Genomic DNA, 27020 nt, shown 5'->3' with positions numbered 1-27020 from the left:
ACATCAACAGCAAAATTAAGAAAAGATTTTATGACATTACAGATGTACATATGATATTTATTTTTACAAAGTAGTCTGAACTACTTTTACTAAGTAACTTTAGTTAACAAAACTATATTTCTCCTGTAGCTCAACTAATTCCAATGTAAAACTACACTTTCAAAGTAACTGCCATAACACTGTCTATACACCCCTATATACCGTGTATATCTACAGTAACAATACACTGTATGTTTCTATTCCTCTAGCATCAACGTGCTCATTTCCCGCGCTTTGGCAATTTACTACTAACTAATAAGAACAACGTATTCACTTTCCCGTGTCGATTCCATCCAATAGAGACCGAGTGACTGTGTGAGCCAATGGCTTGGGTTCGCTGCAGATCATTGGACCAGTGAATGGCGAGTAGACTTGATAATAGAAGCCAATGGGATCGCAGCAGCATTGTGTGACCGGAGTGGGGTCTGCCGGGCTCATCTCGCCGCTTCTCCACCGGGCTGGTCTTTTTCTGTATCTCACTGCAATGGCGGAACAGCAGCAGTTCTACCTCTTGCTGAGCAACCTGATGAGCCCTGACAACACCGTCAGGAAACAAGCAGAGGTAGGCTAAAATGTAGCTGTTTTCATGGATGACAAGCCGTATGAAGGTAGGAAGCGGTCTGATCCGGTTAGCCAAGTTAGCTTGCTAGCTATCCAGCCTAGCCGCGCGCGCAGTGCGCTTGAACGTCAAGCTCGGTAGCCCACGTGCGAGGTGAAGCAGACACTGAGAACTAGTCAGCTAACTACCGCTAGCTAATGCTAACTACATTCACCATGTTGCGTAGTTAGCTCGACATCCTTCTTAAAGTCACGAACCGAGCCACAGTAGTAGCTAGTTGTGTGTGTGTGTGTGTATGTGTGTGTTACACTCAGTCGTTCGGATTCAAAGTAAAATGCCCCGCTTCTTCGTTGCCTAATCAAAACTGTCCAGCTGACTGGGTAGCTAGTCATTTAGCTAGCAGAGTAGAGGAAGTAGCATAAAGCTAGGTAGCTATTGCCCTGTAGCTAGTTGTACAAGCTAGCAAGCTAATGTTTCCCAGAATGACCGTGGAGGATATGACTTGTTAGGCTAGCATTTCCTGGTAAATAAGACATGAGTTCATAAATTCATTTCAGACTTGTATGTCACGTTTTGTAAGGTTGACCGACTAGCGTAAGTAGGAGATGAGGAGTTTGGGAGCCAGTTTATTCGGAGCGCAAGCTAAGTTATCTATACTCCTGCAATGGCCTTTGCTTGATTTTAAGTCTGTTAAACATCATCGACTAGCCAAACAAGATGCTGTTGTATTCATCGCTCTTAATAATGTAACCCATCTAGCGAATTAGCTCAATTTCACACACGTCATTGCAAAGCCTCGTCTCTGGTCATCCCCTCTCACTGGATTAGTCACTCCCAGAGGATTTGTATGGCCGGAGTATAGCTGGCCTATTCACTTTTTCCCACCATGATTAGCCTCTTGTCCGCGGCAGAGCATTGTTGCCACAGTTTCCTCTTCAGCACCCCACTTTTGGATGCGGTAGTTGAATCTTATCACCCTCCTCCCTCACTAGCAGTCAGCACTTTCCTTTACAAAACACACCGACTGTCTGTCTCGATGGCTAAGCTCATTGGAATCCATCCTTTAGAGAAACACACACACAGCTACTAGAAATGGATCCAGCTGTACAGGACATGAAAGCCATGCTGGCAGCCTGGTTTAACAATTTAGGACTGCAACTTCAGACATTTGTTTTTGACTGCAAAGATGTTAACTACCCCTTTTTGTGGTTGAAGTTTTAACCAAATATTGACAGCACTTTGGATTGTCACTTTACTGCGGTCAAGATATGGTGATGGTTAGTAAGCTGTGATATGCATCAAATTTGCAACAGTACTTTAAGTCATCAGTTGTGTAACTTGGACAATACAGAGATCAAAGTAAAAACCAATGCAGCGCCTTCAGATTCCAGCCACTGTAATGGTTGAATGCAGCATTGAGTCCATTCATTAAGTGTTGCCCCCTGCTAGCAAAAACCCTGAGGTTCCTCTCTATCCCCACCATGTCATCAAGCATCCTGTTCTCGCATTTCTTGCATAGCTTTGAACCAGCTGAATGTAAAGCATGTGTGTTACACAAGACTCACCCAAGGGCACTGACAACATCAGTGGCTCTTTTGACCACGCTCCTGAAGACCAATAATTGAGTTTCTTGGTGTCCTACATGCTACACGTCCTACAGTCGCAGCAAATTGAAAACTGACCTTTACCTTGTTGCCAATTCTCCGTATCACAACATATGCCTATTAAACAATACATGCCAAAACAAATTAAATTTTCTAGTCAAAATCCCATTACTTTTACTTCCTAGAAAATGTAGTATTTTTAGTCGTTGCCCCGCCCCCCTTTTATGCGTTTGCCCCCAAAAACCCTGTTTCATTTGACACCACGGTTGTGTCCAGCATCCTATTTGAACTGGAAATACAGCAAACTACAAAAGCAAGACGCCATCAAAATGCCTGTTCTTTGTGACTTCAGCATATTCAGCATGGCAGTCACGCTGCTCAGGCTAGGGAGTCAAATTTTCACTGCAGCTAAAATGTATGCACCCATACTTTAAGGTATACGCGTGGACCAAATGGCATATGTTGTATGATGAGAATCCTAGTTGCTGTATTCCTTACCACTGTCTATTGATTGCCTTTGCAGGAGACCTATGATACTATCCCTGGCCAGAACAAGATCACATTCTTGCTGCAGGCCATCAGAGATGCATCTGCCACTGAGGAGGTTGGTACGCTCAACAGCATGACTGTTTTTTCCCCCTCACAACAGTGGTGTTTAGCCAAACAACCTGAATCGAAAAGAAAATCTAGAATTAAAGAAACTGTGTGGAGTTGGAGATCCTTGTTGTTGCACCTGTTTCCTGCCTATGGGTGTGTTTGAGGGAAGTGTGAAGAAAGTGTGTGTTGTGAGAAACCATTTCATCACACTTAAGGTGTTGCAACACTCACGGTTCCAACTGGTCATGGCATTTTCTGGATTATCATGGAATCTTGGTGGTGTGTTCCAGGCAAGTCAGGGAATTTAATAACTTCTGTGGAAGTTGGGGAACTTTACAAATGGGTGATTTTCCAGCAATATAGCGGAGTGTATTTTCCCAACTCATTTCACACATTCATTGCATTAGATGGTTTTCATCTAAACATCTGGAATGAAAACCAGACTCTATACCCCTTTAAAAAATCATCAAATCAGGAAGGAAGAAGGTCTTGAAAGCACTCTGACTTAGTTTTGGAAAGTCGTGGAAAAGTAATGGAATTTTACATCAGGCCGGAGTGGGAACCCTGAACACTACCTGCACTAGCACAGTAGCTTTGCTTTTGAAAAGGTAAGCCAACAGACGGCATTTTAAGCATGTAATTTATTAGCTGCCCAGTCGTCACGTTTTGGCCCATCGCCACTTCCAGACGCGAAGGCTTGATGCGAGTCATAGTTTTGGCATTTTGGCGGGTCATGTTTACTCAGCGTCCACCAGCTGCTTGGTCCTTCGTGCCTCCTCTCCTTTTCTTTACCTCAAGGCTGATATTTTTAGAGTCTTGAAATGGGAGCAGGCGAGGAGCTGCTCGGCCCAGGGAGAGTGACTCTGCCTCTCTGAGATGCTGCAATTTTTGTTAGGGCAGTCTTTATTTTCTCTAAATAGCTACCTTTTGATTTGAATCAGACATTTGAATTAATTCCACCAGATTGCCTTCAGGTTTATTTTGGCAGCAGCATCCATACTGAATGTCATTTGGCACTTTTTGTTGTCAATGTAGACAATGTAGGCAAACTGCCAAAATAAATTGTCAGGAAATTTGGTGGTGTAAACTGAAATCACAGGTATCTAATTGGAGAAAATTAATTAAGGTAACTGCCTTTAGTGCTTTGAACAAAGTTGCAGCATCTCAAGAAGGCAGTCATCTATTTGCTCTAGTTACCTGTGATTCAAATCAGACATTTTATTCTACCAAATTTCCTGTAGGCTCGTTTTGATAGTTTGCATTCTACATAGGACACTGACAACAAAAAGTACATGTCATATTATGACATGCAGTATGGTTGAAGAGGTACCAATCGACGCTCCCAACAATCAGCCCCTAAAGCGTGTCTTTTTCCAACATGGTGACAGTTAATCTGTAGTTAGACATACATTTAATTTTCAGGTTACGAATGACCTGACAACTTTCCCTATTTATTGTGCACTACCTTACACAGTAGAGCATGTAGACGGGCATCTGCAGCCAGCTGGCAAAGGGAACAAGGAAGCACTAAAGCGATGGCAGACGCATGGTTTAGCTTATTTTCATTACATCTGTTACAAACATGTCAAATCACAAAGTGAGCAGTCAATGTGTTGAAAAAGACATGCCTTGGGTGCTTTTGGGGTTGACTTTGGTAGCGTCCATTGGCTCTATAGGACTGTAGTGAGAGCCACACCCAGGCAAGCAAGACCTATGTAGCTCTAAGGTGAAGCAGCTGTCAAGATTTTGGTCACAATCGATTGGTAATTGAAAATGAAGTGCGGCGACTTGGTTAGGGAAAAGTCGTGGAGTTTTAAATTAGGGCCACGGGGGAAACCCCATAATGTTGAAACCTGTGTCTTCACCCACCAGGTCAAACAGATGGCAGCAGTGCTGCTGCGGCGGCTGCTGTCGTCGTCCTTCGAAGAGATCTACCCGGGCCTAACGCTGGAGATGCAGACGGCCATCAAGACAGAGCTGCTCAGCAGCATCCAGCAGGATACTTCACCCAACATCCGCAAGAAAGTCTGCGACATCGCCGCTGAGCTCTCACGCAATCTCATTGGTAAGGCTCCTCTGAGATTTTGAAAAAGGTTTTGATTTTGGTCAGAAAAAAAAATTGTGAACGTTTGCAGTAATTCATGTATGGGTGTTGGTTGAAAACAAATAGATAATGGACACATTAAAGTAGTATCAGAACTACAAACATGTCGCATTTTGGCGAAATTTGCTGTTTTGAGTCAGAAATGGGTCATTCTTGTGATTTGTTTGAGTTCTTTTTTTTGTTGCAAAGTTGCAAAGATTTGTGGTTGTAAAATCTGATCGCGCAACATACAATGCAAGTAGCCATACTGGGAAATATGCAGGTGATAAGCCTAAATGTAAAGTGAAGTCTATTTTCGTGACCCTTTGGGCTAGAAATGATATTTTAGAAAGTGTTATAGCCAAGGAGGTGTGATGCCTTATAAGAAATGGAGTTCAGTTAGACTTGTTGCAAGGCTAGCATGAAAGATGTTGTGAATCATTACTTTAAAGATGAACATTAATAATCTGGCGCCCTCAATTTTTTTTTCTTTGACATGACGCTGATTTTGCTGTTTGCATTTGATGTCTTGGCTCTAGATGATGATGGGAACAACCAGTGGCCAGAGTTGCTCAAGTTTCTGTTTGATTCAGTCAACTCTCAGAATGTAGGTCTGCGAGAAGCTGCCCTGCACATATTCTGGTGAGCTCCGATGCACTTCAATTCAATACAACTTGATTTATCCCACAAGACAGGCACATATTAAACATCATCACATTCAAAACAAGACAGAATTTTAAAGACATTTGGACCACTTATCTGCCTGTAATAGGAATGTGCACAAGTTAGGGGTGTAACGGATACCGAAAAAAATCTGAACCGTTCGGTTTGCCACCCACGGTTTGATGCGCGCATGCGTGCCGCGGTTCATTCGGTTCTGTGTCCTCCCACTCCCCATGTGGGTCTGATCTAGGGCTGCAGCTATCGATTATTTTAGTAATCGAGTATTCTACCGATTATTCCATCGATTAATCGAGTAATCGGATAAGAAATACTTTTGCTTTATTAAAGAGCAATAGTAAATATACAAAAGAGAAAAGCTGTCCGCACGAAGCTGTCCATACGACACTGTGATTTACTGAAAACGAGGTGAAATAATTATTATTGATATTTATTACTAGGCCTAAATATCATACAAGTTCATAAGACTGGCTAATGTACATTTATTTGCTATGTTGAAGGGTTGCCCTACACCTGCTGACCCTACTCACTGCAATCAAACTAAACTGAATATACCTGCTGTATTGGACTAGTGCATTTTAGGCTCCAATTGCTACTTACACCACCTGATATTTTGCTTTCTGGGGTATTTTATGCATCACTGTGAGGGGAGTAGGTGTGTGTGTGTGTGTGTGTGACTATCATAATAATAACATGAATGAAGCTCAGGCTTTCACAAATTGACTGCAGCATTTTATTTTCTGTGGTTATTTTCTTGAGCAAAACTTAGCTAACTTAGGGACATCATAACTAGCCACCATATTGATTTACGTTCTTAACTAGCCATTACATATAGCCATAATTAACGTGCATTCTTTACTAGCCTTCAGCTCATCCCGTTTTAATATTAAGTGCTGACTCCGCCCACCCGGGCCAGTTTCGGCGTACGCCGGTAGCAATTACAAGTGGACCCTATCCTACAGTCCCTGCTCTCAGCGGAGGGAGGGAGCTACGCTGTGACCGTCAGACCTCTCTGGATTAGACAAGCAAGTAGAGAAAACCGGCATCAGCCGAACCAATTTATTGCCAAATACTTTGGGATTCAACACTTTAACATTGCTTCCCATGGTCAGAAAAAGTCGGCAGATTTGTCGCTAGTCGCTTTTGAGAAATAAAGTCGCCAGGGGGGTCTGAAAAGTCGCTAAGTCTAGCGACAAAGTCGCCAAGTTGGCAACACTGGAGCCGAAACTTCCGGACACTTTCTGTCGTTTTCTCTGGCCTGTCTCTTCTCTTCGCCCCTCGCTATTTTCTCTCTTTCTCCAGCGCGTTGTGCAACAGTAATAATCATCCGTGCGAAACACTGAGTGTGTATATAGTTATATGGATTAAACGAAGCTTCGATGCAAAGAATTTGCATCGATGATTTTTAGTAATCGAGTTACTCGAGTTTCTCGAGGAATCCTTTCAGCCCTAGTCTGATCTCCCTGGAGAGTATCTGTCCAATCAGTTTTGTTCAGAATTACATCTCAATCTAAGATGACATCACAGCTGGATTAGCCTACTAAAACAGGAGTAGCCAATGGAGCAAATTGTGGAATTTTAAGTTTCACTTTAAGACTCTGCTGCTCTGCTGGTCTGTGAATCGCCAAATGACAAACATGACGTGATGCGCACATCGGCGCATTAGAGATCGATTTGGATCAATCTGACCAACTTTTGATTTTGTGGCTTCCATGTCGAGATTGCGGCAGTGCGCCGCAGAAGAGCCCGACGTCACTCGCGTGACACACGCAGCAGGAGGAGAGGAGGAGAAGAGCTGGTAGGACCAAAACATCTTTTTGTTCCCGCAGTAGCGATCTCTCAGTGCGAGTTCAGACGGGCACAGAGCAATAACTAAAACATTGGGGTTAGTGATGTGAGGGTCAGGTTTTTTTTTTGTTTTTTTTTAAACCCGCGACCGCCCGATCCGACACGTCACCATCCGAACCCGCCCGTTCGTTCTCAATATTATCTTCAATCGACCCAACCCACCCCACTTGCAGGACCCGCGGGTTTCGGGTTTACCCGCGCATCACTATTTGGGGTGTTTATAGCAAAGAACCGAACCGTTACACCCCTAGCACAAGTCCATTTTCTCATGGTCAACTAAGTGTGTGGTTGAAATTTAGTGCATGCTAAAATTTAGAAAGCCTCAAGCAGATTATGGACAAAAAGCATCTTTTGCGTCACTTTCTTTAGTCTACGCTACTAATCGGTAGCATATCTTTAACAATATACCTCACCACATTGTTAAATTTTTTTATGATTTCAAAACTCAACATTAATCCCTATTTGGTTTAGTGGCCCATTCTTTCCTATTACTATGACCAGTGCAGTTTGAGCTCTTTAATGTTGAAATCCATTACATGACTAATTTGAATATAATTGCTTATGTTCAGGCAATAGTATTGGCGACTGACACTTGTGTGTGCCCTGGCGTTTTTGTAGGAACTTCCCAGGGATCTTTGGCAACCAGCAGCAGCATTATATGGAGGTTATCAAGCGCATGCTGGTCCAATGCATGCAGGACCAGGAGAACCCACAGGTAAGATCTTCTTAAGACAATTGCGGGACAGTTAATTTCCTGATTTTATGTGTGTTGGTACATTTGATCTCTCCTATAATCCTTCAGATTCGTACCCTGGCAGCTCGGGCTGCAGCCTCCTTCGTTCTGTCCAATGAGAGCAACACGGCGCTGCTGAAACACTTCTCCGACCTGTTGCCAGGCATCCTGCAGGTCAGACGCCCAAATCCTCCACATCTTATTCTTTGTCTCAGTTCAGGATCCCATGCATGATCTCTAGTGCAATACTGTGTTCCAGTATTGGCTTTTCCAATGGTTTACTTGACCACAGCATATGTCCTTTTGGTTCAGGCAGTGAACGAGTCCTGCTACCAGGGAGACGACTCGGTGCTCAAGTCTCTAGTGGAAATCGCCGACACAGCACCTAAATACCTGAGACCCAACCTGGAGGCCACCCTGCAGCTCAGTCTGAAGGTGAGTCAGACAGCATCCCTAATATAATTTCATGGAAAACATCCCAGTGAGTAGCTGTAGAAACAGAAAGCAGAAACTTCTCAAAGAATGCGTTTTGGGAAACACAAATTTAATTGGCTTCTTGGACATGCGTAGTAGTTCTATTTTTACAATGTGGATGACAATCATTCATGGCGAGTGAAAATCCGTTTCGATGAGTGTAAGCTCTATTATCAACCGTTTCCCTGTCTTTTCCAGCTGTGTGCCGACACCAACCTGACAAACATGCAGAGGCAGTTGGCTTTGGAGGTCATCGTCACCCTGTCAGAGACGGCAGCAGCCATGCTGAGGAAACATACCGCCATTGTGGCTCAGAGTGGTGAGGATCTGGTTCACCATCACTTACCTAGTTTTAGGCCATCTGGCTACTGGCGAACTACAGCCAAGTGTTTGATTTAATTTTTTTATTATGTAGTCGGCTTGTAGTTGAAATTTACACTTTTGGGGAGGAACCCAACTTATTATGTTTGATCTTGCACTTGTTGTGAAGGAAAACAAGATTATCTGTGTGTTGTATGCGCAGTGCCCCAAATGCTGGCTATGATGGTGGACCTGGAGGAGGACGAGGAGTGGGCCATGGCTGATGAGCTGGAGGACGACGACTTTGACAGGTAATACCTTTTTTATATCATCACCCGACAAGACCTAAACACACAATACAATCATCACCCTGAGACTTTGACCTCTGAATAGCACTTTAACTTTGGGTGTTTGATCTATAAACTTGCGTGAACTTAAAGTAGGCCTTTTCATAACACAATCTAGTCAAATGGTACTATAAGCTTGCTCCGGCGCATGCCAACGAAGAAATCAAACGCAACTATTTGAGACGTGACGTAAAGGTTACTTTGAGTGATGACTGCGCATGTCACCAGAATTGTCTTTTGAACTTGCCATATACTCATACGCGCTCTTGTTGTTGATAAGCTAGTTTTTCACATACGGCATCGCGGCCGAGGAATTCCCCTTCACAAAGTTCAGACAACTACTTACCTTGATGTAGAACAATGGCTTAGACATAAATCCAACTTGTACTGAAAATGTCTGTTGTGCCTTGATGACACGATACCTCTCTGTTCTCATTGACGGGGATACAGACATCACGAATGAGGAGTGTGAGATTGTTTACGTCCCTCTGTTTGGTTTGACAGTAGAAACTGCAGCATTCCCATGTCTTTAGGCTAATGGTTAATGTAATTGGCTTCATTGTTGCAGTACAGTCTTACAGTATTAAAACATATCAAGAGTAGAAATGCAGGCTTTATATGATCTGCTGGGACCAGGGCACAAGTTGTAACTATAACTAACTGTATAACTGTCAGGACAGTTATATGTAGTCCTTTATCATTATTTATTTCAGCACCTGAGATAACATCGTTGACAACCAAATGGAAATTGTTTTGTTTACTGAATAAAACTTCCCAATTTCTCTGATTGGCAGTCTGGAACACCTCTTTGTTATAAGGGGGGGGGGGGATTGCATATCTAGTTTGTGCTCTCAGGTTTTGCTGTGTGCTGCTTATTTTTTCAAAATCAGGAGCACTAGTGCTGCTCATGCCAAAATGTCTATCAGTATTTTAATTTCAAAGAAGCTCGCTTCCTGAATTGACCTGACCATGCTACCCTCAAGTTCCCAAAATCAAAAATGGTACTTAAAACAATAGCAACTGGCAGTCATTCATTTTCAATGAGAGCTGGCGATGAGGGGTCGCCGTGGCAGCAGCGAGCGGCATGATGCCAGAGACGAGGTGAAGTTGAGCTGAGGTTAACTTTGTGCAAATTAGTGGCGCTGCGCTGAAGCAGCAACCAATTGCCGATAGGAATTTGATTTTCTCCCCACTGTAACATCTCGCTCATCAAGTTCATATCAGATATTTTTTCCATATTGACAAGGAGGAGAAACTGATTGTTGCTGTCTCCGGTTTCCCTGAGCTTTATGATCCATCGTTGTCTGTTGTATTGTGTACTGAGAGCAAAGATCCAGGCCAGAATCCTTGTGTGTGCAAACATACTCTGCCAACAAAGTGATTCAGATTCAGTTACAATGCGCACTCATACACAAACTCTAATACTGCAGTCAGTTTGGTTTCTCAACTGTTGACAAGCTGGCTTAGTTTAGCTTTAGCTACCTTGCTCATGACTAACATTAAGCTAGGTAGCAAGCTAATGTTTAAGCTAATGTTACTTGAAATTCGATGTTGGGATCAACAAAACAGGTTTTGTGTAGAAACAAGGATGTCGTTGTTGGAACTCTGCATCAGTTCCCGCCTTGTACGATTAAAATCCTGTCAAAGGTAGAAACTAGCGTTTCTGCATTATTTGAAGACTCATTTTTACTTATTGGTGACATTTCTTAGAGGGGGACTATAAAACCTTCTTGAAGAGGGTGGCAAAAGTAAGAGTGTGGTGTTATAGGAAAACATTAGGCCCAAAATAAATATTGATGAGAATGGAAATGCATCAAATGAGTCAAATTGCCATATTCAGTTAAGGACATCCACAAATGACTTTACTAGTCCAAACTATAATTATAGATATGTACATATCAACCGCTGTATTCTATAGATATCTACAATGACATTCTGACTAGTCGCAATTCCATTCCAGATATCTAAAATTGAATTCCAACTACTTACAAAAGCAATTTTAGATTGTAGCTTTATTAAGTGTAACTAGTTGGTCATTGAATCACGAGTAATTTCCTTTCAGATATAAAACATTTTATAACAAGTAAATATTCAGTGAAAGGTGTCATTCTTACTAGTTATAAGTCAACGCATCCAGAATGTGATTTCGCATGTAACTGTATTTCAGATATCTACAATTGCATTTTAGATGTCTTTTAGTAAGAGTCATTAATGATATCTTGAATTGGAATGATTATAGTTATAATTAATTAATAGATCTCTACAATTAACATTGCAACTAGTTATGAATTAATTATAGACATCAAGATTGAATCAATCAATTGACAATCAAATTATTGATATCAAGAATTAACATTTTGATAAGTGAGAATTCAATTCATTTTTACTAGTTACAATTGCGGATATATACATATCAAGATATCTGGAATTAACTTTCACTTTTTAAAAAAAAAAACCTGAGTTATGAAAGTTATGATATCGAATGACCAGTTAGAAGCAAATTGCAGATATCTTTAATCATAATTATAAAAGTACATAATGCATATGAAGTTTTGGAATTATAACTAGTCAAAACTAAATTACAGATGTTTAATTCATAGTAGCCTCAGTGATTAAATGTTCAAATGGCTTGCACCATATGTGCAAAGGTTCATAAACCTTTGCATGTAGAGTTCCTTTGTCTGTTTCCTATGAGACTGAGTGTTGTTCCTTGTAACCTACCAGTAATGCTGTGGCTGGGGAGAGTGCCCTGGACAGAATTGCCTGTGGTCTGGGAGGAAAGATCGTACTGCCAATGATCAAACAGCACATCATGCAGATGCTACAGAACCGTAAGTAAACGTCTGTCTGTGCATGTTTTGCTACTGCACAATAGGGTTGCAGGGTATACCGTATTATGTGTACCGCGGTACCAAGATTTTAAAAATGCATTTTGCAAAATGTGATACTTTCTGCATGCCATCAGTCGGAAAATAAAGACTGCCTTTTTTAAGGATTCAAGGGAATGTTGATGTGATGGCTGTGACTAGTGGCCTGTGTCGAAGTGAGGGAGCTATCTGCGTTACTCAGTATTCTTGCGAAGAACGAGAGAAAGGGTTGGGGATGGTAGTGTGACCAATCGCTGCCATTTCCAACTTGTAGAGAGGCAGGGCGTTTGCAAAAGATGATTTTAAAAGTGTGTTGCTGAGGGAGGCAACGCATCTAATTTAGCAGAGCATCCGTCTGACAACCATCTCGATCTCTACAAGGAATTGAAAGCTCATTGAACATTGAGATCAACCCCAGTGTGTTTGTTGCCAGCTGACTGGAAGTACCGCCATGCCGGGCTGATGGCGCTGTCGGCCATCGGCGAGGGCTGCCACCAGCAGATGGAGGCCATCCTCAACGAGATCGTCAGCTTCGTCCTCCTCTTCTGCTCCGACCCTGTAAGAAACGCACACATTCACTGTCAGGCTCTTCAAACTTTTTGTGTTGTATGTAGGGATTTGGTGTAGGCTAGGGCTGCACGATTATGGCAAAAATCATAATCATGATTATTTTGATTGATATTGAGATCACGATTATTTAACACGATTACTCATTGACTTTGGGAACATCATGCATTTATTGAACTTTTTTTTTTAAAAAACACTGGATTTCTTTGAACTTTAAATATAATTGAACTGGGAAAAACAAAGAAATAAATAAAAGTAAAAAAATGAGATAAATAACTAAAATAAATAATATATAAAAAATAACACCGACTATGTTGTAGTGCACTGTCACAACCTACTGCAAAATATTCAACATATTGGTAAACTATATCTCTATATTCTTTCAGTCAGTCACTTAGTCAGTCAGGTAACAGAGGCACCTGACTGATGTCGCATCACATCACGTCTGTAATTTGGGGTCTCGCGGTGTGAAAACAAAAGTGAAACTTAACATTCCACAGTCAGTAACGGGGATTTGCAGGCAGTAACTTGTCTTCGCTGCCCTACAGACTTTAACGGTAGGTGACTTTAACGTTACCTTGTGGTATTTAAGTAACGTTAGTGGAATTAGGTAATTTAACCGTGTCGCAGTGCTTCAGTGCAATTGAACACGCACCATGGGTCTGTACAGTGTTTCCACACCAATGATTTCTTTTACCTTTCCTGTCGACCAACGGCTCTCTTTCTGTCATCTTCTACCAAGGAAGGTTTAAAAATAAACGGAGAAACGCGCCGGCCGGCTCTCTGTTACCGACTCGAGCTGAAACTACACGCACCACAGCATGTTTGGGCTTTGGAGGAGGGGCGGAGCAGAGCGCACAGTTGCGGAGGAAAGGGGTGCGCTGGATTTACAACACAAGACAAAACGAGAGCAACATTGCTAAACGGAATGAGGCACAAAAATCGTTTTAGCTCGATTTTCTTGTTTTCATAATCGTGGGAAGCCAAAATCGTAATCGAAAATAAAATTTGATTAATCGCCCAGCCCTAGTGTAGGCTAGGGTAAATTCCCTTAAGCCCACTTTTTAGGGTTGCATAAATTTATAGTGTGCATTGTAGTAAGTATATCAAACTAAAATAAGTTATGTTAGGACGTGGTCTCTTGAAGGGAAAAGGCACAAACTAACCCTGTTCTGAAAATGAAATTGATTTATCTTAGTCTTGGTGGTTGTTTTTGATCGGAGGTCATTGTTTACCGTCTTTATTTAACACTAGTGCTAGTGTTGGTAGTAAATGTTCATGGATTTTGGATAATGGAATGTAATCAGCCATGGATACTTTTAAGGAATACTTGTTTGTATACTTAAAAAACTTTGTTTTGTATTTTTAGTAGATCAGTTTCCTTCAAGTGACTGACATCTTGAATCTTGTTTAGCTTCCCTTCAGAGTATCTCTTTTCATGTGTGTAGATATTCAGGTTTTCTGCCCTGCCTGTAGTGTTGGTAGACTATCCACCCTTACATTTTTATTTGATAAATTTAATTGGCCTGGGAAATTTGTAACAAGTCAGTTGACATATGGTAACAGAGCAATTGGCTGATGGATGGATAGGTAATTGACATTTAATCATTTTGGCCATTTTCTTTTTCTCTTAAATTTGATACATGTGTGGTTGTTAATGTTTCAGGAATTCTGTCCACAGCAATTACAATGTTGTATGTTGGTTTTGACTCTGCCTTTCCTCTCCCTCCTCAGCACCCTAGAGTGCGCTATGCTGCTTGTAACGCTATTGGACAGATGGCCACAGACTTCGCCCCCACCTTCCAAAAGAAATTCCACGATAAGGTAACTGACATAGCTGTGGAAAATGGGTTTATTGCCTGTTGGCTAGATGTTCTTTAGCTGATTTGGTTGTTAGAAGTCTGAATCTGAGCTCCGTTCAGTGTCAACACTGTTGCATGGTAATGCCAGTAATGTGCTGCAATTACATTTCTTTTCCCAGCAATAATAAATAGTGCAACATATTACTACAACTTCAGTAATAAGATTAGTTATCAAAGTTGCTATTTATTTATTTTTTTTAAGGAAAGGGGGTGCAATTGGCAATTTTGGAGGTACAACAGAAAAGTAATTTATAGATGGTAATAAATTACTCAAGTACCCAAAAGTACTTTTTTAGTACCACTTTGAGTCACAAGCCCAACACTGGTCTCGGTTAACAGAGCTTGTTGAACAAACCCGTTGATCCCGCATCCTTGTCTGCTCCAGGTAATCTCGGCCCTGCTTCAGACCATGGAGGACCAGACTAACCCTCGGGTGCAGGCGCACGCCGCTGCTGCACTTATCAACTTCACCGAGGACTGTCCCAAATCACTGCTCATCCCCTATCTGGACAGCCTGGTGCAGCATCTACACGTCATCATGGTGGCCAAGCTCCAAGAGGTACCAAGGAACTGTGTGTGAGAGGGAGCGTGAGTTGGGATTAGACAAGACTCCAAAGCGACCAGTTTCCATCTGCTTTGCAGCCTCTCATGTCAATTTTCATGTAAAACAAAGATGCTGGCAGTTTGGGGGAAAAAAGCAGAACAGTGCTACTGTGGTCTACCAAGTCTGACATTTCTTGTAATAGACTATGAAATTGATGACATCATTTTCAAAAATGGAACATGCATTTGGAGACGTTTGGTTAAATTTGCTTGCTAACACCATTGACAGTTATTGCAAGTTTTAATAATTCATACAACCATTTGTTTCAAAATATAAAATGCGGTTGTTACAATGTGATAACACTTCACAAACGCTCCTTTTGAATGAATGCATGTGCATAGGTAGTTGAACGTTATGTTCCTGAGACTGGAGAAATGTTTCAAAGTGCGAATTTCGAAATGGTCTGCCTGCAATAAGAACAATATTGGTCCGAGTTATCTAGCTAGTTGGAGAGAGAAGAGTAGAGAATATTTTTTTTTAAACCCCCATCTCACATCTGATCATTTTCTTCTGTCATGGTCAGCATATCAATTCTTCTATCCATTTTGTTGAGTCAGAATTAACTAATATGTCACTGGGCATTGGTTACAATGTTGGGGGCTAGTGATTTTTGAAAGGCCTGAATGTCAAGCCCTCAATGTGCATTTTTCTTGTTTTGGCCCAGCTGATCCAGAAGGGCACCAAACTCGTGCTGGAGCAGGTAGTGACGTCCATCGCCTCGGTGGCCGACACGGCCGAGGAGAAGTTTGTGCCGTACTACGACCTGTTCATGCCCTCGCTGAAACACATCGTAGAAAACGCTGTGCAGAAGGAGCTGCGACTGCTTCGCGGCAAGACCATCGAGTGCATCAGCCTCATCGGCCTGGCTGTGGGCAAGGAGAAGGTAGGTCTGCACGTGATTTGATGCAACTATCCCCACCCTTAAGTGCCTACAAGGACACCTGGGTTGGATGTTGGAGGAAAGGCGGTTGGCTGGAAAGTGGTTATGTCATAGACTTGTCAAGAAGGCTCAATAGTAAATTCAGGCATCCCAGAACCACCCCACCCATGTGGCAAACACCTAGCCTTCTAATACCAACCTTAGACTAAAACAAAGCATAAACTGTGTCTGGGTCAAAGACTATTTGCAAATACAAACTCATTTTGGGACTCATTCTGAGGATTACCATACTACATACATGTACATCTGTCCATCCACAATGTAACGTTTCCGATGTCTTGACGTCTGTCCGTCCCGTTCTGTTCAATAGTTCATGCCAGATGCCTCCGCCGTGATGCAGCTGCTCCTCAAGACCCAGACAGACTTCAATGATCTGGAAGATGACGATCCTCAGGTAGGAATTGGGACATGAACACCCCGCACGCTCTCATTCTCGGTCACTTGTCTAGATTCTCAACACAGCCATCTCGTTATTTCTCGATTCAGAAATACTGCTATTCACCTCAGCTTTCAGCTGGTAAATGTGGGGTTGGAACTTGTGGTTTGAAATTCCTTTGTTGCTTTAAACCGTCAAGTTTTCATACGATGAGAATGCGGCATTAGTCCAATCTGGCACCGTGTTTGTGTCTTAGATCTCATACATGATCTCAGCCTGGGCGAGGATGTGTAAAATCCTGGGGAAAGAGTTTCAGCAGTACCTGCCTGTGGTGATGGGCCCCTTGATGAAGACCGCCTCCATCAAGCCTGAGGTGGCCCTCCTCGACAGTAAGTAACAACACAGTGCTTCTCAACCATGTGCCACGGAGGCCCCAACACTCTGCAGTTTTTTCATTCTAGCAAAACACTACACCATGTGACTTCACTTATTTGTTCCAAGGTGTGCCAATCGGTAAACTCGCTTTTTTGGCTGGAATGAAAACCTGCAGACTCTTAGCCCTCCATGGACCATGTTTCCCTACCCCTACTGTAGTTGGAGGAAAGTAGATTGACTAATGCCACTCTTGGAATCTAATGATTCTCTTGAGTTTTTATTTTAAATTTGGACACCATTACTTTTTTTTTTTTTTTAATGCAACACGACTGAGTCTGTCCAATGAAATGTGGTTTTAATTATTCTTTGTATAAACCACATAATAGCAGTAGTCCTTTGTAGTTATAGTCGTCTTTATATAGTACTCCTCCAGCCCGGAACACAAAGTGCTTTCCTTTATCAAATTAAATGCATTGCAGTGGGTGAGCTGTATGCAAGATAAAATGAAGAGTGCTAAAAGTACAATGAAGGTTATGTGAAAATATGTCTGTTTCCCTTTTCCAGCCCAGGACATGGAGAACATATCGGAGGATGATGGCTGGGAGTTTGTCAACCTAGGAGACCAGCAGAGCTTCGGCATCAAGACTGCCGGCCTGGAGGAGAAGGCCACCGCCTGCCAGATGCTGGTGAGCAAGGCACTCTAACAGAAGAGCAATGGGACCCGTGAATTTCCTGCCAAGTTGTCAGGATGGTAGAGTGGGCATCATGTTTTGGATTCTGTTCCCAAGCTAAAATGTCAACCGCAGGAAATGGCAGAACAGCATGGTCTTCTTTTCAAACTTAGAGACTGAAGTGTATCAGGATGTTACTTTGTTTATTTTTCCAGGAGGCGCATGATTTTTTTGATTTATTGTATTTGCCTTTTTGATGATTTTCTGTGTTTCCCTTTTCACCTCAAGTGCAGTGCAAAGGGCCTTTTAGAACTGTGCAGTGTAAATACACTTTCTTGTGATGGACTTCTGCTATGAAGCCCTTGTTTCTTTTTTTCCCCTCATCTTTTTAGGATGCATTTCTTGCAGCATTTTCATCTTAGTTTTTTATAAATTCTCCTGGCACATCCAATCTGGTAGAAAAGCGTGACTAGTGGCTACTGAGAAGCAAATTGGTTTTTTTTGGCTGGGAAAGCAGTATACAGACTCACTCACCTTTCCCCACCTCTCCAACCACCAAACTCTAGCACCACTATTCCCTGTCAAGGATATTATACAGACCAATCTGACTGCCACCAGGCAGTATATTAGGTTGATTTATCAATTTCCCGTTCCCTTTTTTGATAATGACACATCATGATGTATTGCAAAATATAAATCAAACTATGGTGTCGTCCTGAACAATATCCAGTCCAACTAATAAGATGTGTTTTTTATTTTCCAGGTGTGCTATGCCAAAGAGCTGAAGGAGGGTTTTGTGGAATACACAGAGCAGGTGGTGAAGCTGATGGTGCCTCTACTCAAGTTCTACTTCCATGATGATATCCTTCTGTTGGAGATGTTCTGACTTCCGACCTTTGACCCATAAATGGTGGTCAGAGCTAACTAGATAGCAGTGTTCTAAAACGACACATCCACACACCTCAAGTTTCAGGTGTGCTTTCATTTCATTGGGTATGACTGTCAACGATGGGTCATAAAACCCAACTATTTCTTCAGGGATCGTCAACTGTTATGGCAGTTAACATTAATATTCAAGTATTGGTTTAGACCACGGGACCATGAGAAAAGGTGATTGTGCACCTCCTTAATGAGCACATCAGTATGTGATCAATGTGTTTTGGGTATGTGGAGGGATGTTGGGCTTTGGCTTCATTGTGTTGTTAGTGTGGCCCTTGACTGTCCTACGTGTCCGGGTGGCAGCGGCCGAGTCCATGCCCCTGCTGCTGGAGTGTGCGCGGGTTCGAGGACCAGAGTACCTCACCCAGATGTGGCACTTCATGTGCGATGCCCTCATCAAGGCCATCGGCACAGAGCCCGACTCAGACGTCCTGTCGGAAATCATGCATTCATTTGCCAAGGTAACACATTTAAAATTTGGAGTAAATGTCTTTTTGTATTGGTAAAGTTTGCCCAGTCAAATATGGTTGAGCACAGCGAAAGATGTCAAGTTTAAAGGGATAGGTTGACATTTAGTCTATTTCTTTAAAATTGCTTATCATTGTTGCCATTCCTCATTGAAACAAAGTGGCACAGCCAGAAATTTTAGGCAATCGAAGGACAAATCTAGAACTTTTCCCAACCTGTGATATACGTTTAAAGCTGCATTAAGCAAAATTTATGTGAAAAGACAACCATCTTATCAGCGTAAATCACAAAGTGGGGCTGCGGCGAACGAGTGCTCCCCTACAGAGAAAGCCACGCTCAGTTAGATTCATTAGCTCTGTCGTCCCTTTGCTCTCCTCCTTTGCACACAGTTTCGGCCTCGGCCTGCGGAGCTTTCACTGATTTCTGGGTATTGAATAAGGGTGCTCCGATCGATCGGCCACCGATCATTATCGGACGATATTCGTTCTAAATAGTTTGATCAGTGGTCTCTATAAAGGCCGATCAGAAGCGCCGATCAGATGACGCAAAAGACGCGACACAATTTCTCTATGCGCCGCTAAAATGGCTTCACCGGTCTGGCAGTTCTACCAGGTGTCTGAAAAAGACAATAAATTTGCAAAAATGTTAGGGAGAGACGAGTTGGGAAGAGATCCAAACAGAAGTAGTCTCTTTGTGCGGTCTGTCTCTCGCTCTCTCTCTCTGTCTCTCGCGCTCTCTCTCTCTATCTCACTCTGTGTGTGTGTGTGGCACTCACTCACTCAGTCTCGCTCGCTCACTCTCTCTCTCGCCGGACCCGTCTGTTCGCCTCCCATTGCACACGCGGGCGTGAGGGATATTTGTTTTTTTTCCATGCCAAGAAGACGACCGGCTGAATTCCCAAAAAGAAGAACTAAGGGTTATTAACGTTATTGGGAATACAGCTGGGTTTCCGGGACTAGCAGATTAGCTGTATATAGGCTACTGTAGGTGCTAGTCAGTATCCACTGAGTGGACTGAAAACGTTAATATTTACTTTTTAACTCTGACTCTGAATGTTTGCTCCCTCAATCCAGATAATATTGAAAAATATTTTGTTATGTTGCAGTTTTTATAGTCTCTAAAGTTGGAGTAAATTGATAAAGGCCCTGTGTTTTCCGTCTATTGGAATTGATTTTTGTTGCCTCAGTAGGCCTATAATTTATTGTTCTAACTTGGTGTGTTGTGCACATTTAGCTTTTATTCTAATTTTTATTTTATAAAATTGTATTTATTTTATTCCACAGGAAAGCTATATTTGTTAAGCTCTAAGCTGCTCCCAATAACCAAGCGTAGGGTTTAAGTTGTGTCTCTAAGAGAGAGAGTGGAATATGTTGCACCTTGCCTGTCAATTCATGATACTTTCTCATCTCTTAATTTTAATACTTAATATACAATGTTGTTAAGAATAGTTAAATAAATAAATAATGCTACACGATGAATAGAAGGCTTCAAATAGATCCTGTGATCGGTGATCGGTATCGGCCGATACTGCTTCCAGTGATCGGCCCCAAAAATCCTGATCGGAGCACCCTTAGTATTGAAGTCCAAAGTTTTCAAATGGGTACCTCTTGCTGTCATTTGGAGCCGCTGTGTGAAATTGCCTAGTGCAGCTTTACAAAAATAAAAAATAAAAATGGCAAAGCTTATGGAAAGCTATAGGAAAAACCTGGAGAAGGCATGGTTCATAATTGTCTTGTTTTTCAGTGAAGTGTTTTAATGTCAAACTTGACTTAGACAAAGAAATATATAATTTCATATATAATATTTTTATGAGTCATATATATGTCATAGGAAGTTGTGGAATTTATCTAATACAATGTTGTGGAGCTCAGCACGTATTCAGACTTGACCGATGGACTTTTTTTTTCTTTCTCTTGAAGTGCATAGAGTTGATGGGAGACGGCTGCCTGAACAATGAGCATTTTGAGGAGCTGGGCGGCATTTTGAAAGGGAAGCTGGACGAGCATTTCAAGAACCAGGAGCTCAGACAGGGTGAGGCTGTCAGTCTGTACTTCTGTTCCCCACTTCAGTCAGTAGTGGGTCATCTCCAACCCTCCCCATCTGGTCCATTACTTCTAGTTGCCAACTTTCTGAAAAGTGCTGTACAAATCCAGTAGGATCTTGTTTAACCTGAGTCAGAGAGGAAATTAAGGAGAATGGAATGCCAGGAACAATGGATGTACTGAACATAGAAATTTGAATGATTGCAAACTATTTTAAAATATATTTGCAGTAGATCATGCCCATTTGGTAGACAAATTGGTTTGGACAAATTAATTTCTGTAATTATTGCAGTGTCTTTGCTACTTTACCCAGTGCTTCGTAAAGTGTTGGATCACAACAGAAATGGCCACCGGGTACACAAGCGGGTTTTAATGGGACTGAGTTCAGATTGAGTGAATCCAGGAAAAGACACAGTATAAGTGAGTCTCACAATAACATTGTCCTGTCTTCCACAGCCAAAAGACAGGATGAAGACTATGATGAGCAAGTGGAGGAAACATTACAAGATGAGGTAAATATTTTCACGTCAGTGAAGGAGCCTGGGCTGTCCTCAGGTTTTTATGCTAGGAGTTGGATAAAACCCATTTGGACGTGCCAAATGCATTGTCTTTGATTATGACAAACTGGACAATTATTTGTCACAGGTCAGTGGCTAGTAAATAACTAAATTGACTGCCTGCCAGCCAACTAGAAATTTGCAGTAGGACCTCCAAATGATTGTTGGGTTAGCTGCCAATGTGACTGGTTAAAGTAGCTTACTAGCTACAGCTGAACTTCACCAGCATTTGGCTGCTGGTTAATAGTAATTTCCCACTCTGTTGACAACGGGCTAAATGGAAACAGACCAGATCTCTAGAGAATTGATTGATACAGTTGCTTTTTTTGAAGGTTTGTGACCAAATAAATGCTACACAAGATCCAGTCCTGTAAAAATTGGTAATGAGAAAAGACTATACTGGGCCTTATGTAGAGGTTTTTTTTTTTTTTTTTCTTTTGGCAGGATGAAAATGATGTGTACATCCTGACCAAAGTGTCAGACATCTTGCACTCAGTCTTCAGTAGCTACAAGGAGAAGGTGCTGCCTTGGTTTGAACAGCTCCTGCAGCTCATCGTCCAGCTAATAGTAAGTACTGTCTGTTTGGATCAGTAGTGAATTAATGAATCGGTGATATATCGGTAGGGCTGGGTATTGTTTAAAAAATTACGATACCAGTACCCTTAAAGTGATACCGATACCAATAGAGTACTTCATTCGATACCTTTTTTTTACGTTTTGGTGGCATCTCGGCACGCTGAACTGCCAACTCCGTCACATACACCGCGCTCGACTTCAACACCACAGACTGTATGGGTTGTAGCTGCTGCGGTAGTGGGCCAATCACACGTCGCATTAAATCAAAGAACGCTTGCGGTGATTGGCTGTGAGCAAAACCATACAAATAGTCATTTTTTCTAGATCTGTGTACAAAAAGTATCGAATGCAGGTATCATTTGACTGGAGAAGTTTCGATACTACTTCGTACTGGGTTATTTCGGTCGATACCTTAAAGGTATTGAGTACTGATACCCAGCCCTATATATCGGCATGGAACACTGTCTGCAATAATATTTGCCACATGCTGGGTTGATGGCATGTCCACCTCACTGGTTATTCACAATTTATTTTCTTTATCCTCCCTGAAACATGCTAAGGAAAAAAAAGTTAGGACTGAAAAACCTTTGAAGTCAGGCTATGGTGTCAAACTGACTTTAACATGGCCTATTGACAGTAGATGTGTGATTCATTAGTAGTATGTAAACAGAAGGTAGATTTGCCTTTGACTCACTAGATTTTGTACAACAGACCTATTTCTGTAGACATTTACACTCAAGACATGGAATTTCTGGAATATCAAGGATTTTTACAAATGGTCACTTTTCAGGAATATAGCAGAATGTATTTTCCAGCACATTGATTACATTAGATGGTTTTCAGCTCAACTGTCTGTACTAGAAACCAGACTGCTCACCCCTTTTTAGAATTAAATAAACCAGGAAGAAAGAATGGTCTCCAACTTGGTTATTGAAAGTTGTGGAAAAGTCATGGAATTGCTGAGTAGTGACTTAAACTCTTACTTTCCCTCCAGTGTCCCAACAGGCCGTGGGCCGACAGACAGTGGGGTTTGTGCATCTTTGACGACGTGGTGGAGCACTGCAGCCCCTCCTCTTTCAAATATGCAGAGTATTTCCTGCGACCGATGCTGCAGTCACTATGTGACTCGAGCCCAGAGGTTCGGCAGGCGGCCGCCTACGGTGTCGGTGTCATGGCTCAATATGGAGGAGAGAGCTACCGGCCATTCTGTACAGGTACAGGCTATCCATTGGCCCTTACAGTTTGAAAAAGTCTTGTCAGATTGTGGGCGGTGAAAGAGGCTCTGATCAAAGGCATGCATGTAGTCTGCAGCCACAAAGTTATGAGCAGGCATGTCCTGTATATTTGCAGCTTTTTTGACAAGTTAACATAATTGGCTAGCAAGCAGCAATTGGGTAGCATTACTCGAAAGTGAACCTTAAAGTCTTACTTGGGGAACGGTTGCATCCGTCATTGGGTTGATGGAAAGCTTCCAAGCATCGTTTTTGAGACGTTCATTCCTGTAGTCTTTCAAATGAGTTGTAGAGAACTGGGATGACTGGCAATAATCAACTTCTCGTCCAATTTGCACTTGTTAGGCTGAAGTACTGTTTATGAAACTAACATCTGTAGGGAAACGCAGAAGCGCGCAAAGCTGATGAGCGAGAAAAGTTCAGCCATGGCCAACTTTTCTTGGCTGACAACCTTCACTGTCCATGTTGGCAGAGTTTCCCTGGTCGTGCAGCTCAATAGAAAATGAATGGATCCAGTGACTAATTGATCATGTTGCCATTGCGGACACACAGGTAATCCCTAGTAGTTGATATTAGGTGATGATTTTGTGCCCATTCTCTCTGCCTTGTCCATCCAGAGGCCATCCCCATGCTCGTGGGCGTGATCCAGGCGGCCAACTCGCGCGCCAAGGAGAACGTCAACGCCACAGAGAACTGCATCTCCGCCGTCGGCAAGGTGATGAGGTTTAGGCCAGAGTGTGCCAACGTTAACGAGATCCTCCCCCACTGGCTTAGCTGGCTGCCACTCAATGAGGACAAGGAGGAGGCGGTCCACACATTCGACTTCCTGTGTGACCTTATTGAAAGGTAGGAGGCCATTGGTTCACCACCCTCACAGTTCACGTCTAATCACTGTTCCCTGTGGCGTGCTCTCATCCACTAACCCACTCATGACTTTGAACACCAACAATAGGCAGTTGTGCTTCAATGAACTGAGAAGTAATTGTGTACAAGTACCAGGGCTTGACCGGTATGGGTTGGCAGATGCCCCAATATTGTTTTGGATTGAAGCTGCTGACAATCAATTCAGGTTAAGTGCTTCCCTTAGACAACCAGTGTAGTATTGATCAATTCTATTAATCAAACAAACTGCATCATAAGAGGTGGACAACCCCGACTGTCTGATTTTCAATAAAAAACTGTTATCCTGATTATCAGCAAACCCATATATCCCTATATCCCTGCTGATTGATGTAACCTTTCCTCCAAACCCCCCCCCCCCCCCCCCCCCCTTCTATAGCAACAATCCCATTATCCTTGGACCAGACAACTCCAATCTCCCCAAAATATTCCTCATCATCGCAGAGGGAGTAGTCAACGAATCGGTCAAGAGCGAGGACGCGTGCAGCAAACGGTTGGCACACGTCATCCGCCAAGTACAGGTGAGCCGCCGCTGCTCAATGCACCAAGAAATCTGTTTGGTTTCACAAACCATCTGTTTTAACGGTTTGATTAGTCATTGTGAGATGTTGAGTTGAAGTATTAAAGCTAGATAGTAGGCTTGGGCAACATTCAAAATTTTATATCGTGATAATATCCCAGGAGTATTCGATATCGCAGTTTCAATAATATTGAATATCGGCCCAAGCCTACTAGATAGATGGTTGGAATGCTTCTTAGCTTCTAAAGTTAAATATTGTTGGGCCGGGTAGTCTTAGAATTATGACTAGACAAACGGCATAAAGGTTACCTTGGATCCCTTTTCCCACATTTTAAAATTAATTTCACTTTAAGTTTTCAATAATGTCCTAAGCTATTAGAAGGTTTGACCGTCTGGTTTGTCCCCTAGGGGTCTGGAGGACTATGGACGCGGTGTGTAACGACGCTGACGGAGCCGCAGCAGAAAGCCATACAGGACCTCCTCACTACCGCTTGAGCCTCCGTAACCCCCGTCACCTCCCCTCCGCCCTCCCCCCCCCGCCTCCTCCTTTTAACCAGACCACGAAGAAACATCGAGCTCCCGGATCTGCTCCATACAATCCCTCCTCTTCCTCCCGCTCTGATCTGTAGTGTGTATGGACGCCGGCTTCACCCCACCACCACCACCCTACCAGTCTCCAACCTCTACCCACATTCAACCGACTGGAGGGAGCGGGCTGGGTATTAATTACAATGGAGCGACATGGCCCACCCACCAAAAAAAAGACTTTAACGCTCTTCCCCAGCAGAAGTGTCGCCGGTTCTCGCCTGTCTAAAGGGAACCAAAGTAACACATCTCTCCATTATCTCCCCCCCCCCCCCCCCCCTTCTCGTTAGTTATGTGTCTTATATCTGGACTTTAACAAAAATATTTTGCTCTGAGGAACTCCATTCTCCATGTCGCCCAGTGGAAAAGTCATTGGACTGTCGGGCTCAGAAGGGCCAGAGTCGGCAAACGGGGACAGGACCGGACGTTAGAGCGGACTGAGGAATCGAATGGCGGAAATGCACGCGGGGCGATCACTGCCTGTCTCCTGTGAATTTATTTTTATTTTGTTTTCTTATATTTTTATTTGGTTTTTTTCTCGTTCTCTATCCCCAGTGTTATCTGGGGGGGGAAATGGCCTCTGTTCGCCACAGCTCAGAGGGTGCGTCTCGAAAACTAACGGCATGCGTGTAAGTGGCTAACTCTAGAAAATATGAAATAGTTAGGGAATCCACATCATCGTCGTCGTCTGGGAGAGTTTGACATCGACCTAAGCAAGGCTTCCTTCATAGCCTTCCAGACTGCTGATAATGAAATGTGTTCAGAACGGTTTGCGGTTTGGATAGCAGTTTTGGTAAGGGGGCACTCGTAGGCAGCGCAATAATCTTTAGTGGGTCTTGGCCGCAATGTGTTTGACGAGTTGAAGGAACACAGATTGTAGAGTATTTGTAAAATGCGCGCTACCATCCTCTAACGTTTCGGTTTTGACCCTTTGCAGTCCTGCAGGTATGTGATGGAATTCCAGAAATTACCAACAATAAAATTCCAGTTGAGAATTCTGAAGAACAAGTTTTGTATTTTTTTTTTTTTTTATGGGAGTTCTGGAAGGTCACGCACCATTATTGCTATTCTGTTAAAGTGTACATCTGTGAATGGCAGACTTGAGCTGAATAGTATGAGCTGAATTGTTCTTGGAGTGTCACAACGTTCTGACAATTGCAAGACAAATATTTGAAAGTTAAAGCTGCACTAGATTTTTATGTAAAAATCAATCCATTTTATAGGCCTAAATCAAAGAGGGGCTGCAACAGAAGAGCTTCCTGTCCCCGCTAATTAAGATGCTGTAAATTCACCCCGTTTACCTAAATTAAATTCTGGTGTCATTATGGTCACAGGTGGGAAATCTGTTAGCTTTGGTTGACTGTAGCATGCTAGCTGACAGTTAACCTAAGAAGCCGACATATCAGCATTCAAAAGAATCATTATACCAGCAACCATGCTACTAACAAATGCTCTTTTACACTGTTTCTTGTGGGATTTTTTTGGATTGATTGGCCATTTGCCAATCACAGTAATATAGCAAAGTGGGGTTATGTAACCGTATTCAACTGACTATTCCAGCACATGTTAAGCAGAATGTGTGAATGGGAAGTATTGGGAGGGCGGAGGTGGGATGATAGCATTATTGGGATGTGCAAAGTAATGGGTTGAGCCTATCAAGGCAAAGAAGTAATG

At 42.6% G+C, this 27020-nt stretch overlaps 1 protein-coding gene across 1 annotated transcript; it reads left to right on the top strand.

Annotated features, from left to right (window-relative positions):
• The first annotated feature begins 467 nt into the window (after positions 1–467).
• kpnb3 (karyopherin (importin) beta 3) lies at positions 468–26341 on the top strand. The gene is made up of 26 exons (XM_071916734.2): positions 468–601; positions 2726–2806; positions 4672–4864; positions 5422–5524; positions 8030–8126; positions 8214–8318; positions 8457–8579; positions 8817–8937; positions 9142–9229; positions 11990–12096; positions 12566–12690; positions 14434–14523; positions 14947–15120; positions 15830–16048; positions 16416–16499; positions 16738–16870; positions 17421–17542; positions 18291–18387; positions 18755–18927; positions 20854–20965; positions 21433–21488; positions 21978–22100; positions 23104–23323; positions 23959–24187; positions 24621–24762; positions 25170–26341. Exons 1-26 carry the CDS (start codon positions 524–526, stop codon positions 25254–25256), a joined length of 3282 nt encoding a protein of 1093 aa, XP_071772835.2. The 5' UTR covers positions 468–523; the 3' UTR covers positions 25257–26341.
• Positions 26342–27020: the final 679 nt, after the last annotated feature.

This window comes from Centroberyx gerrardi, chromosome 21 (assembly GCF_048128805.1).
Source record: "Centroberyx gerrardi isolate f3 chromosome 21, fCenGer3.hap1.cur.20231027, whole genome shotgun sequence".
NCBI classification, from domain to species: Eukaryota; Metazoa; Chordata; class Actinopteri; order Beryciformes; family Berycidae; genus Centroberyx; species Centroberyx gerrardi.
The sequence above is the reverse complement of the archived record's forward strand: the minus strand, read 5'-3'. Positions and strand labels throughout refer to the sequence as shown.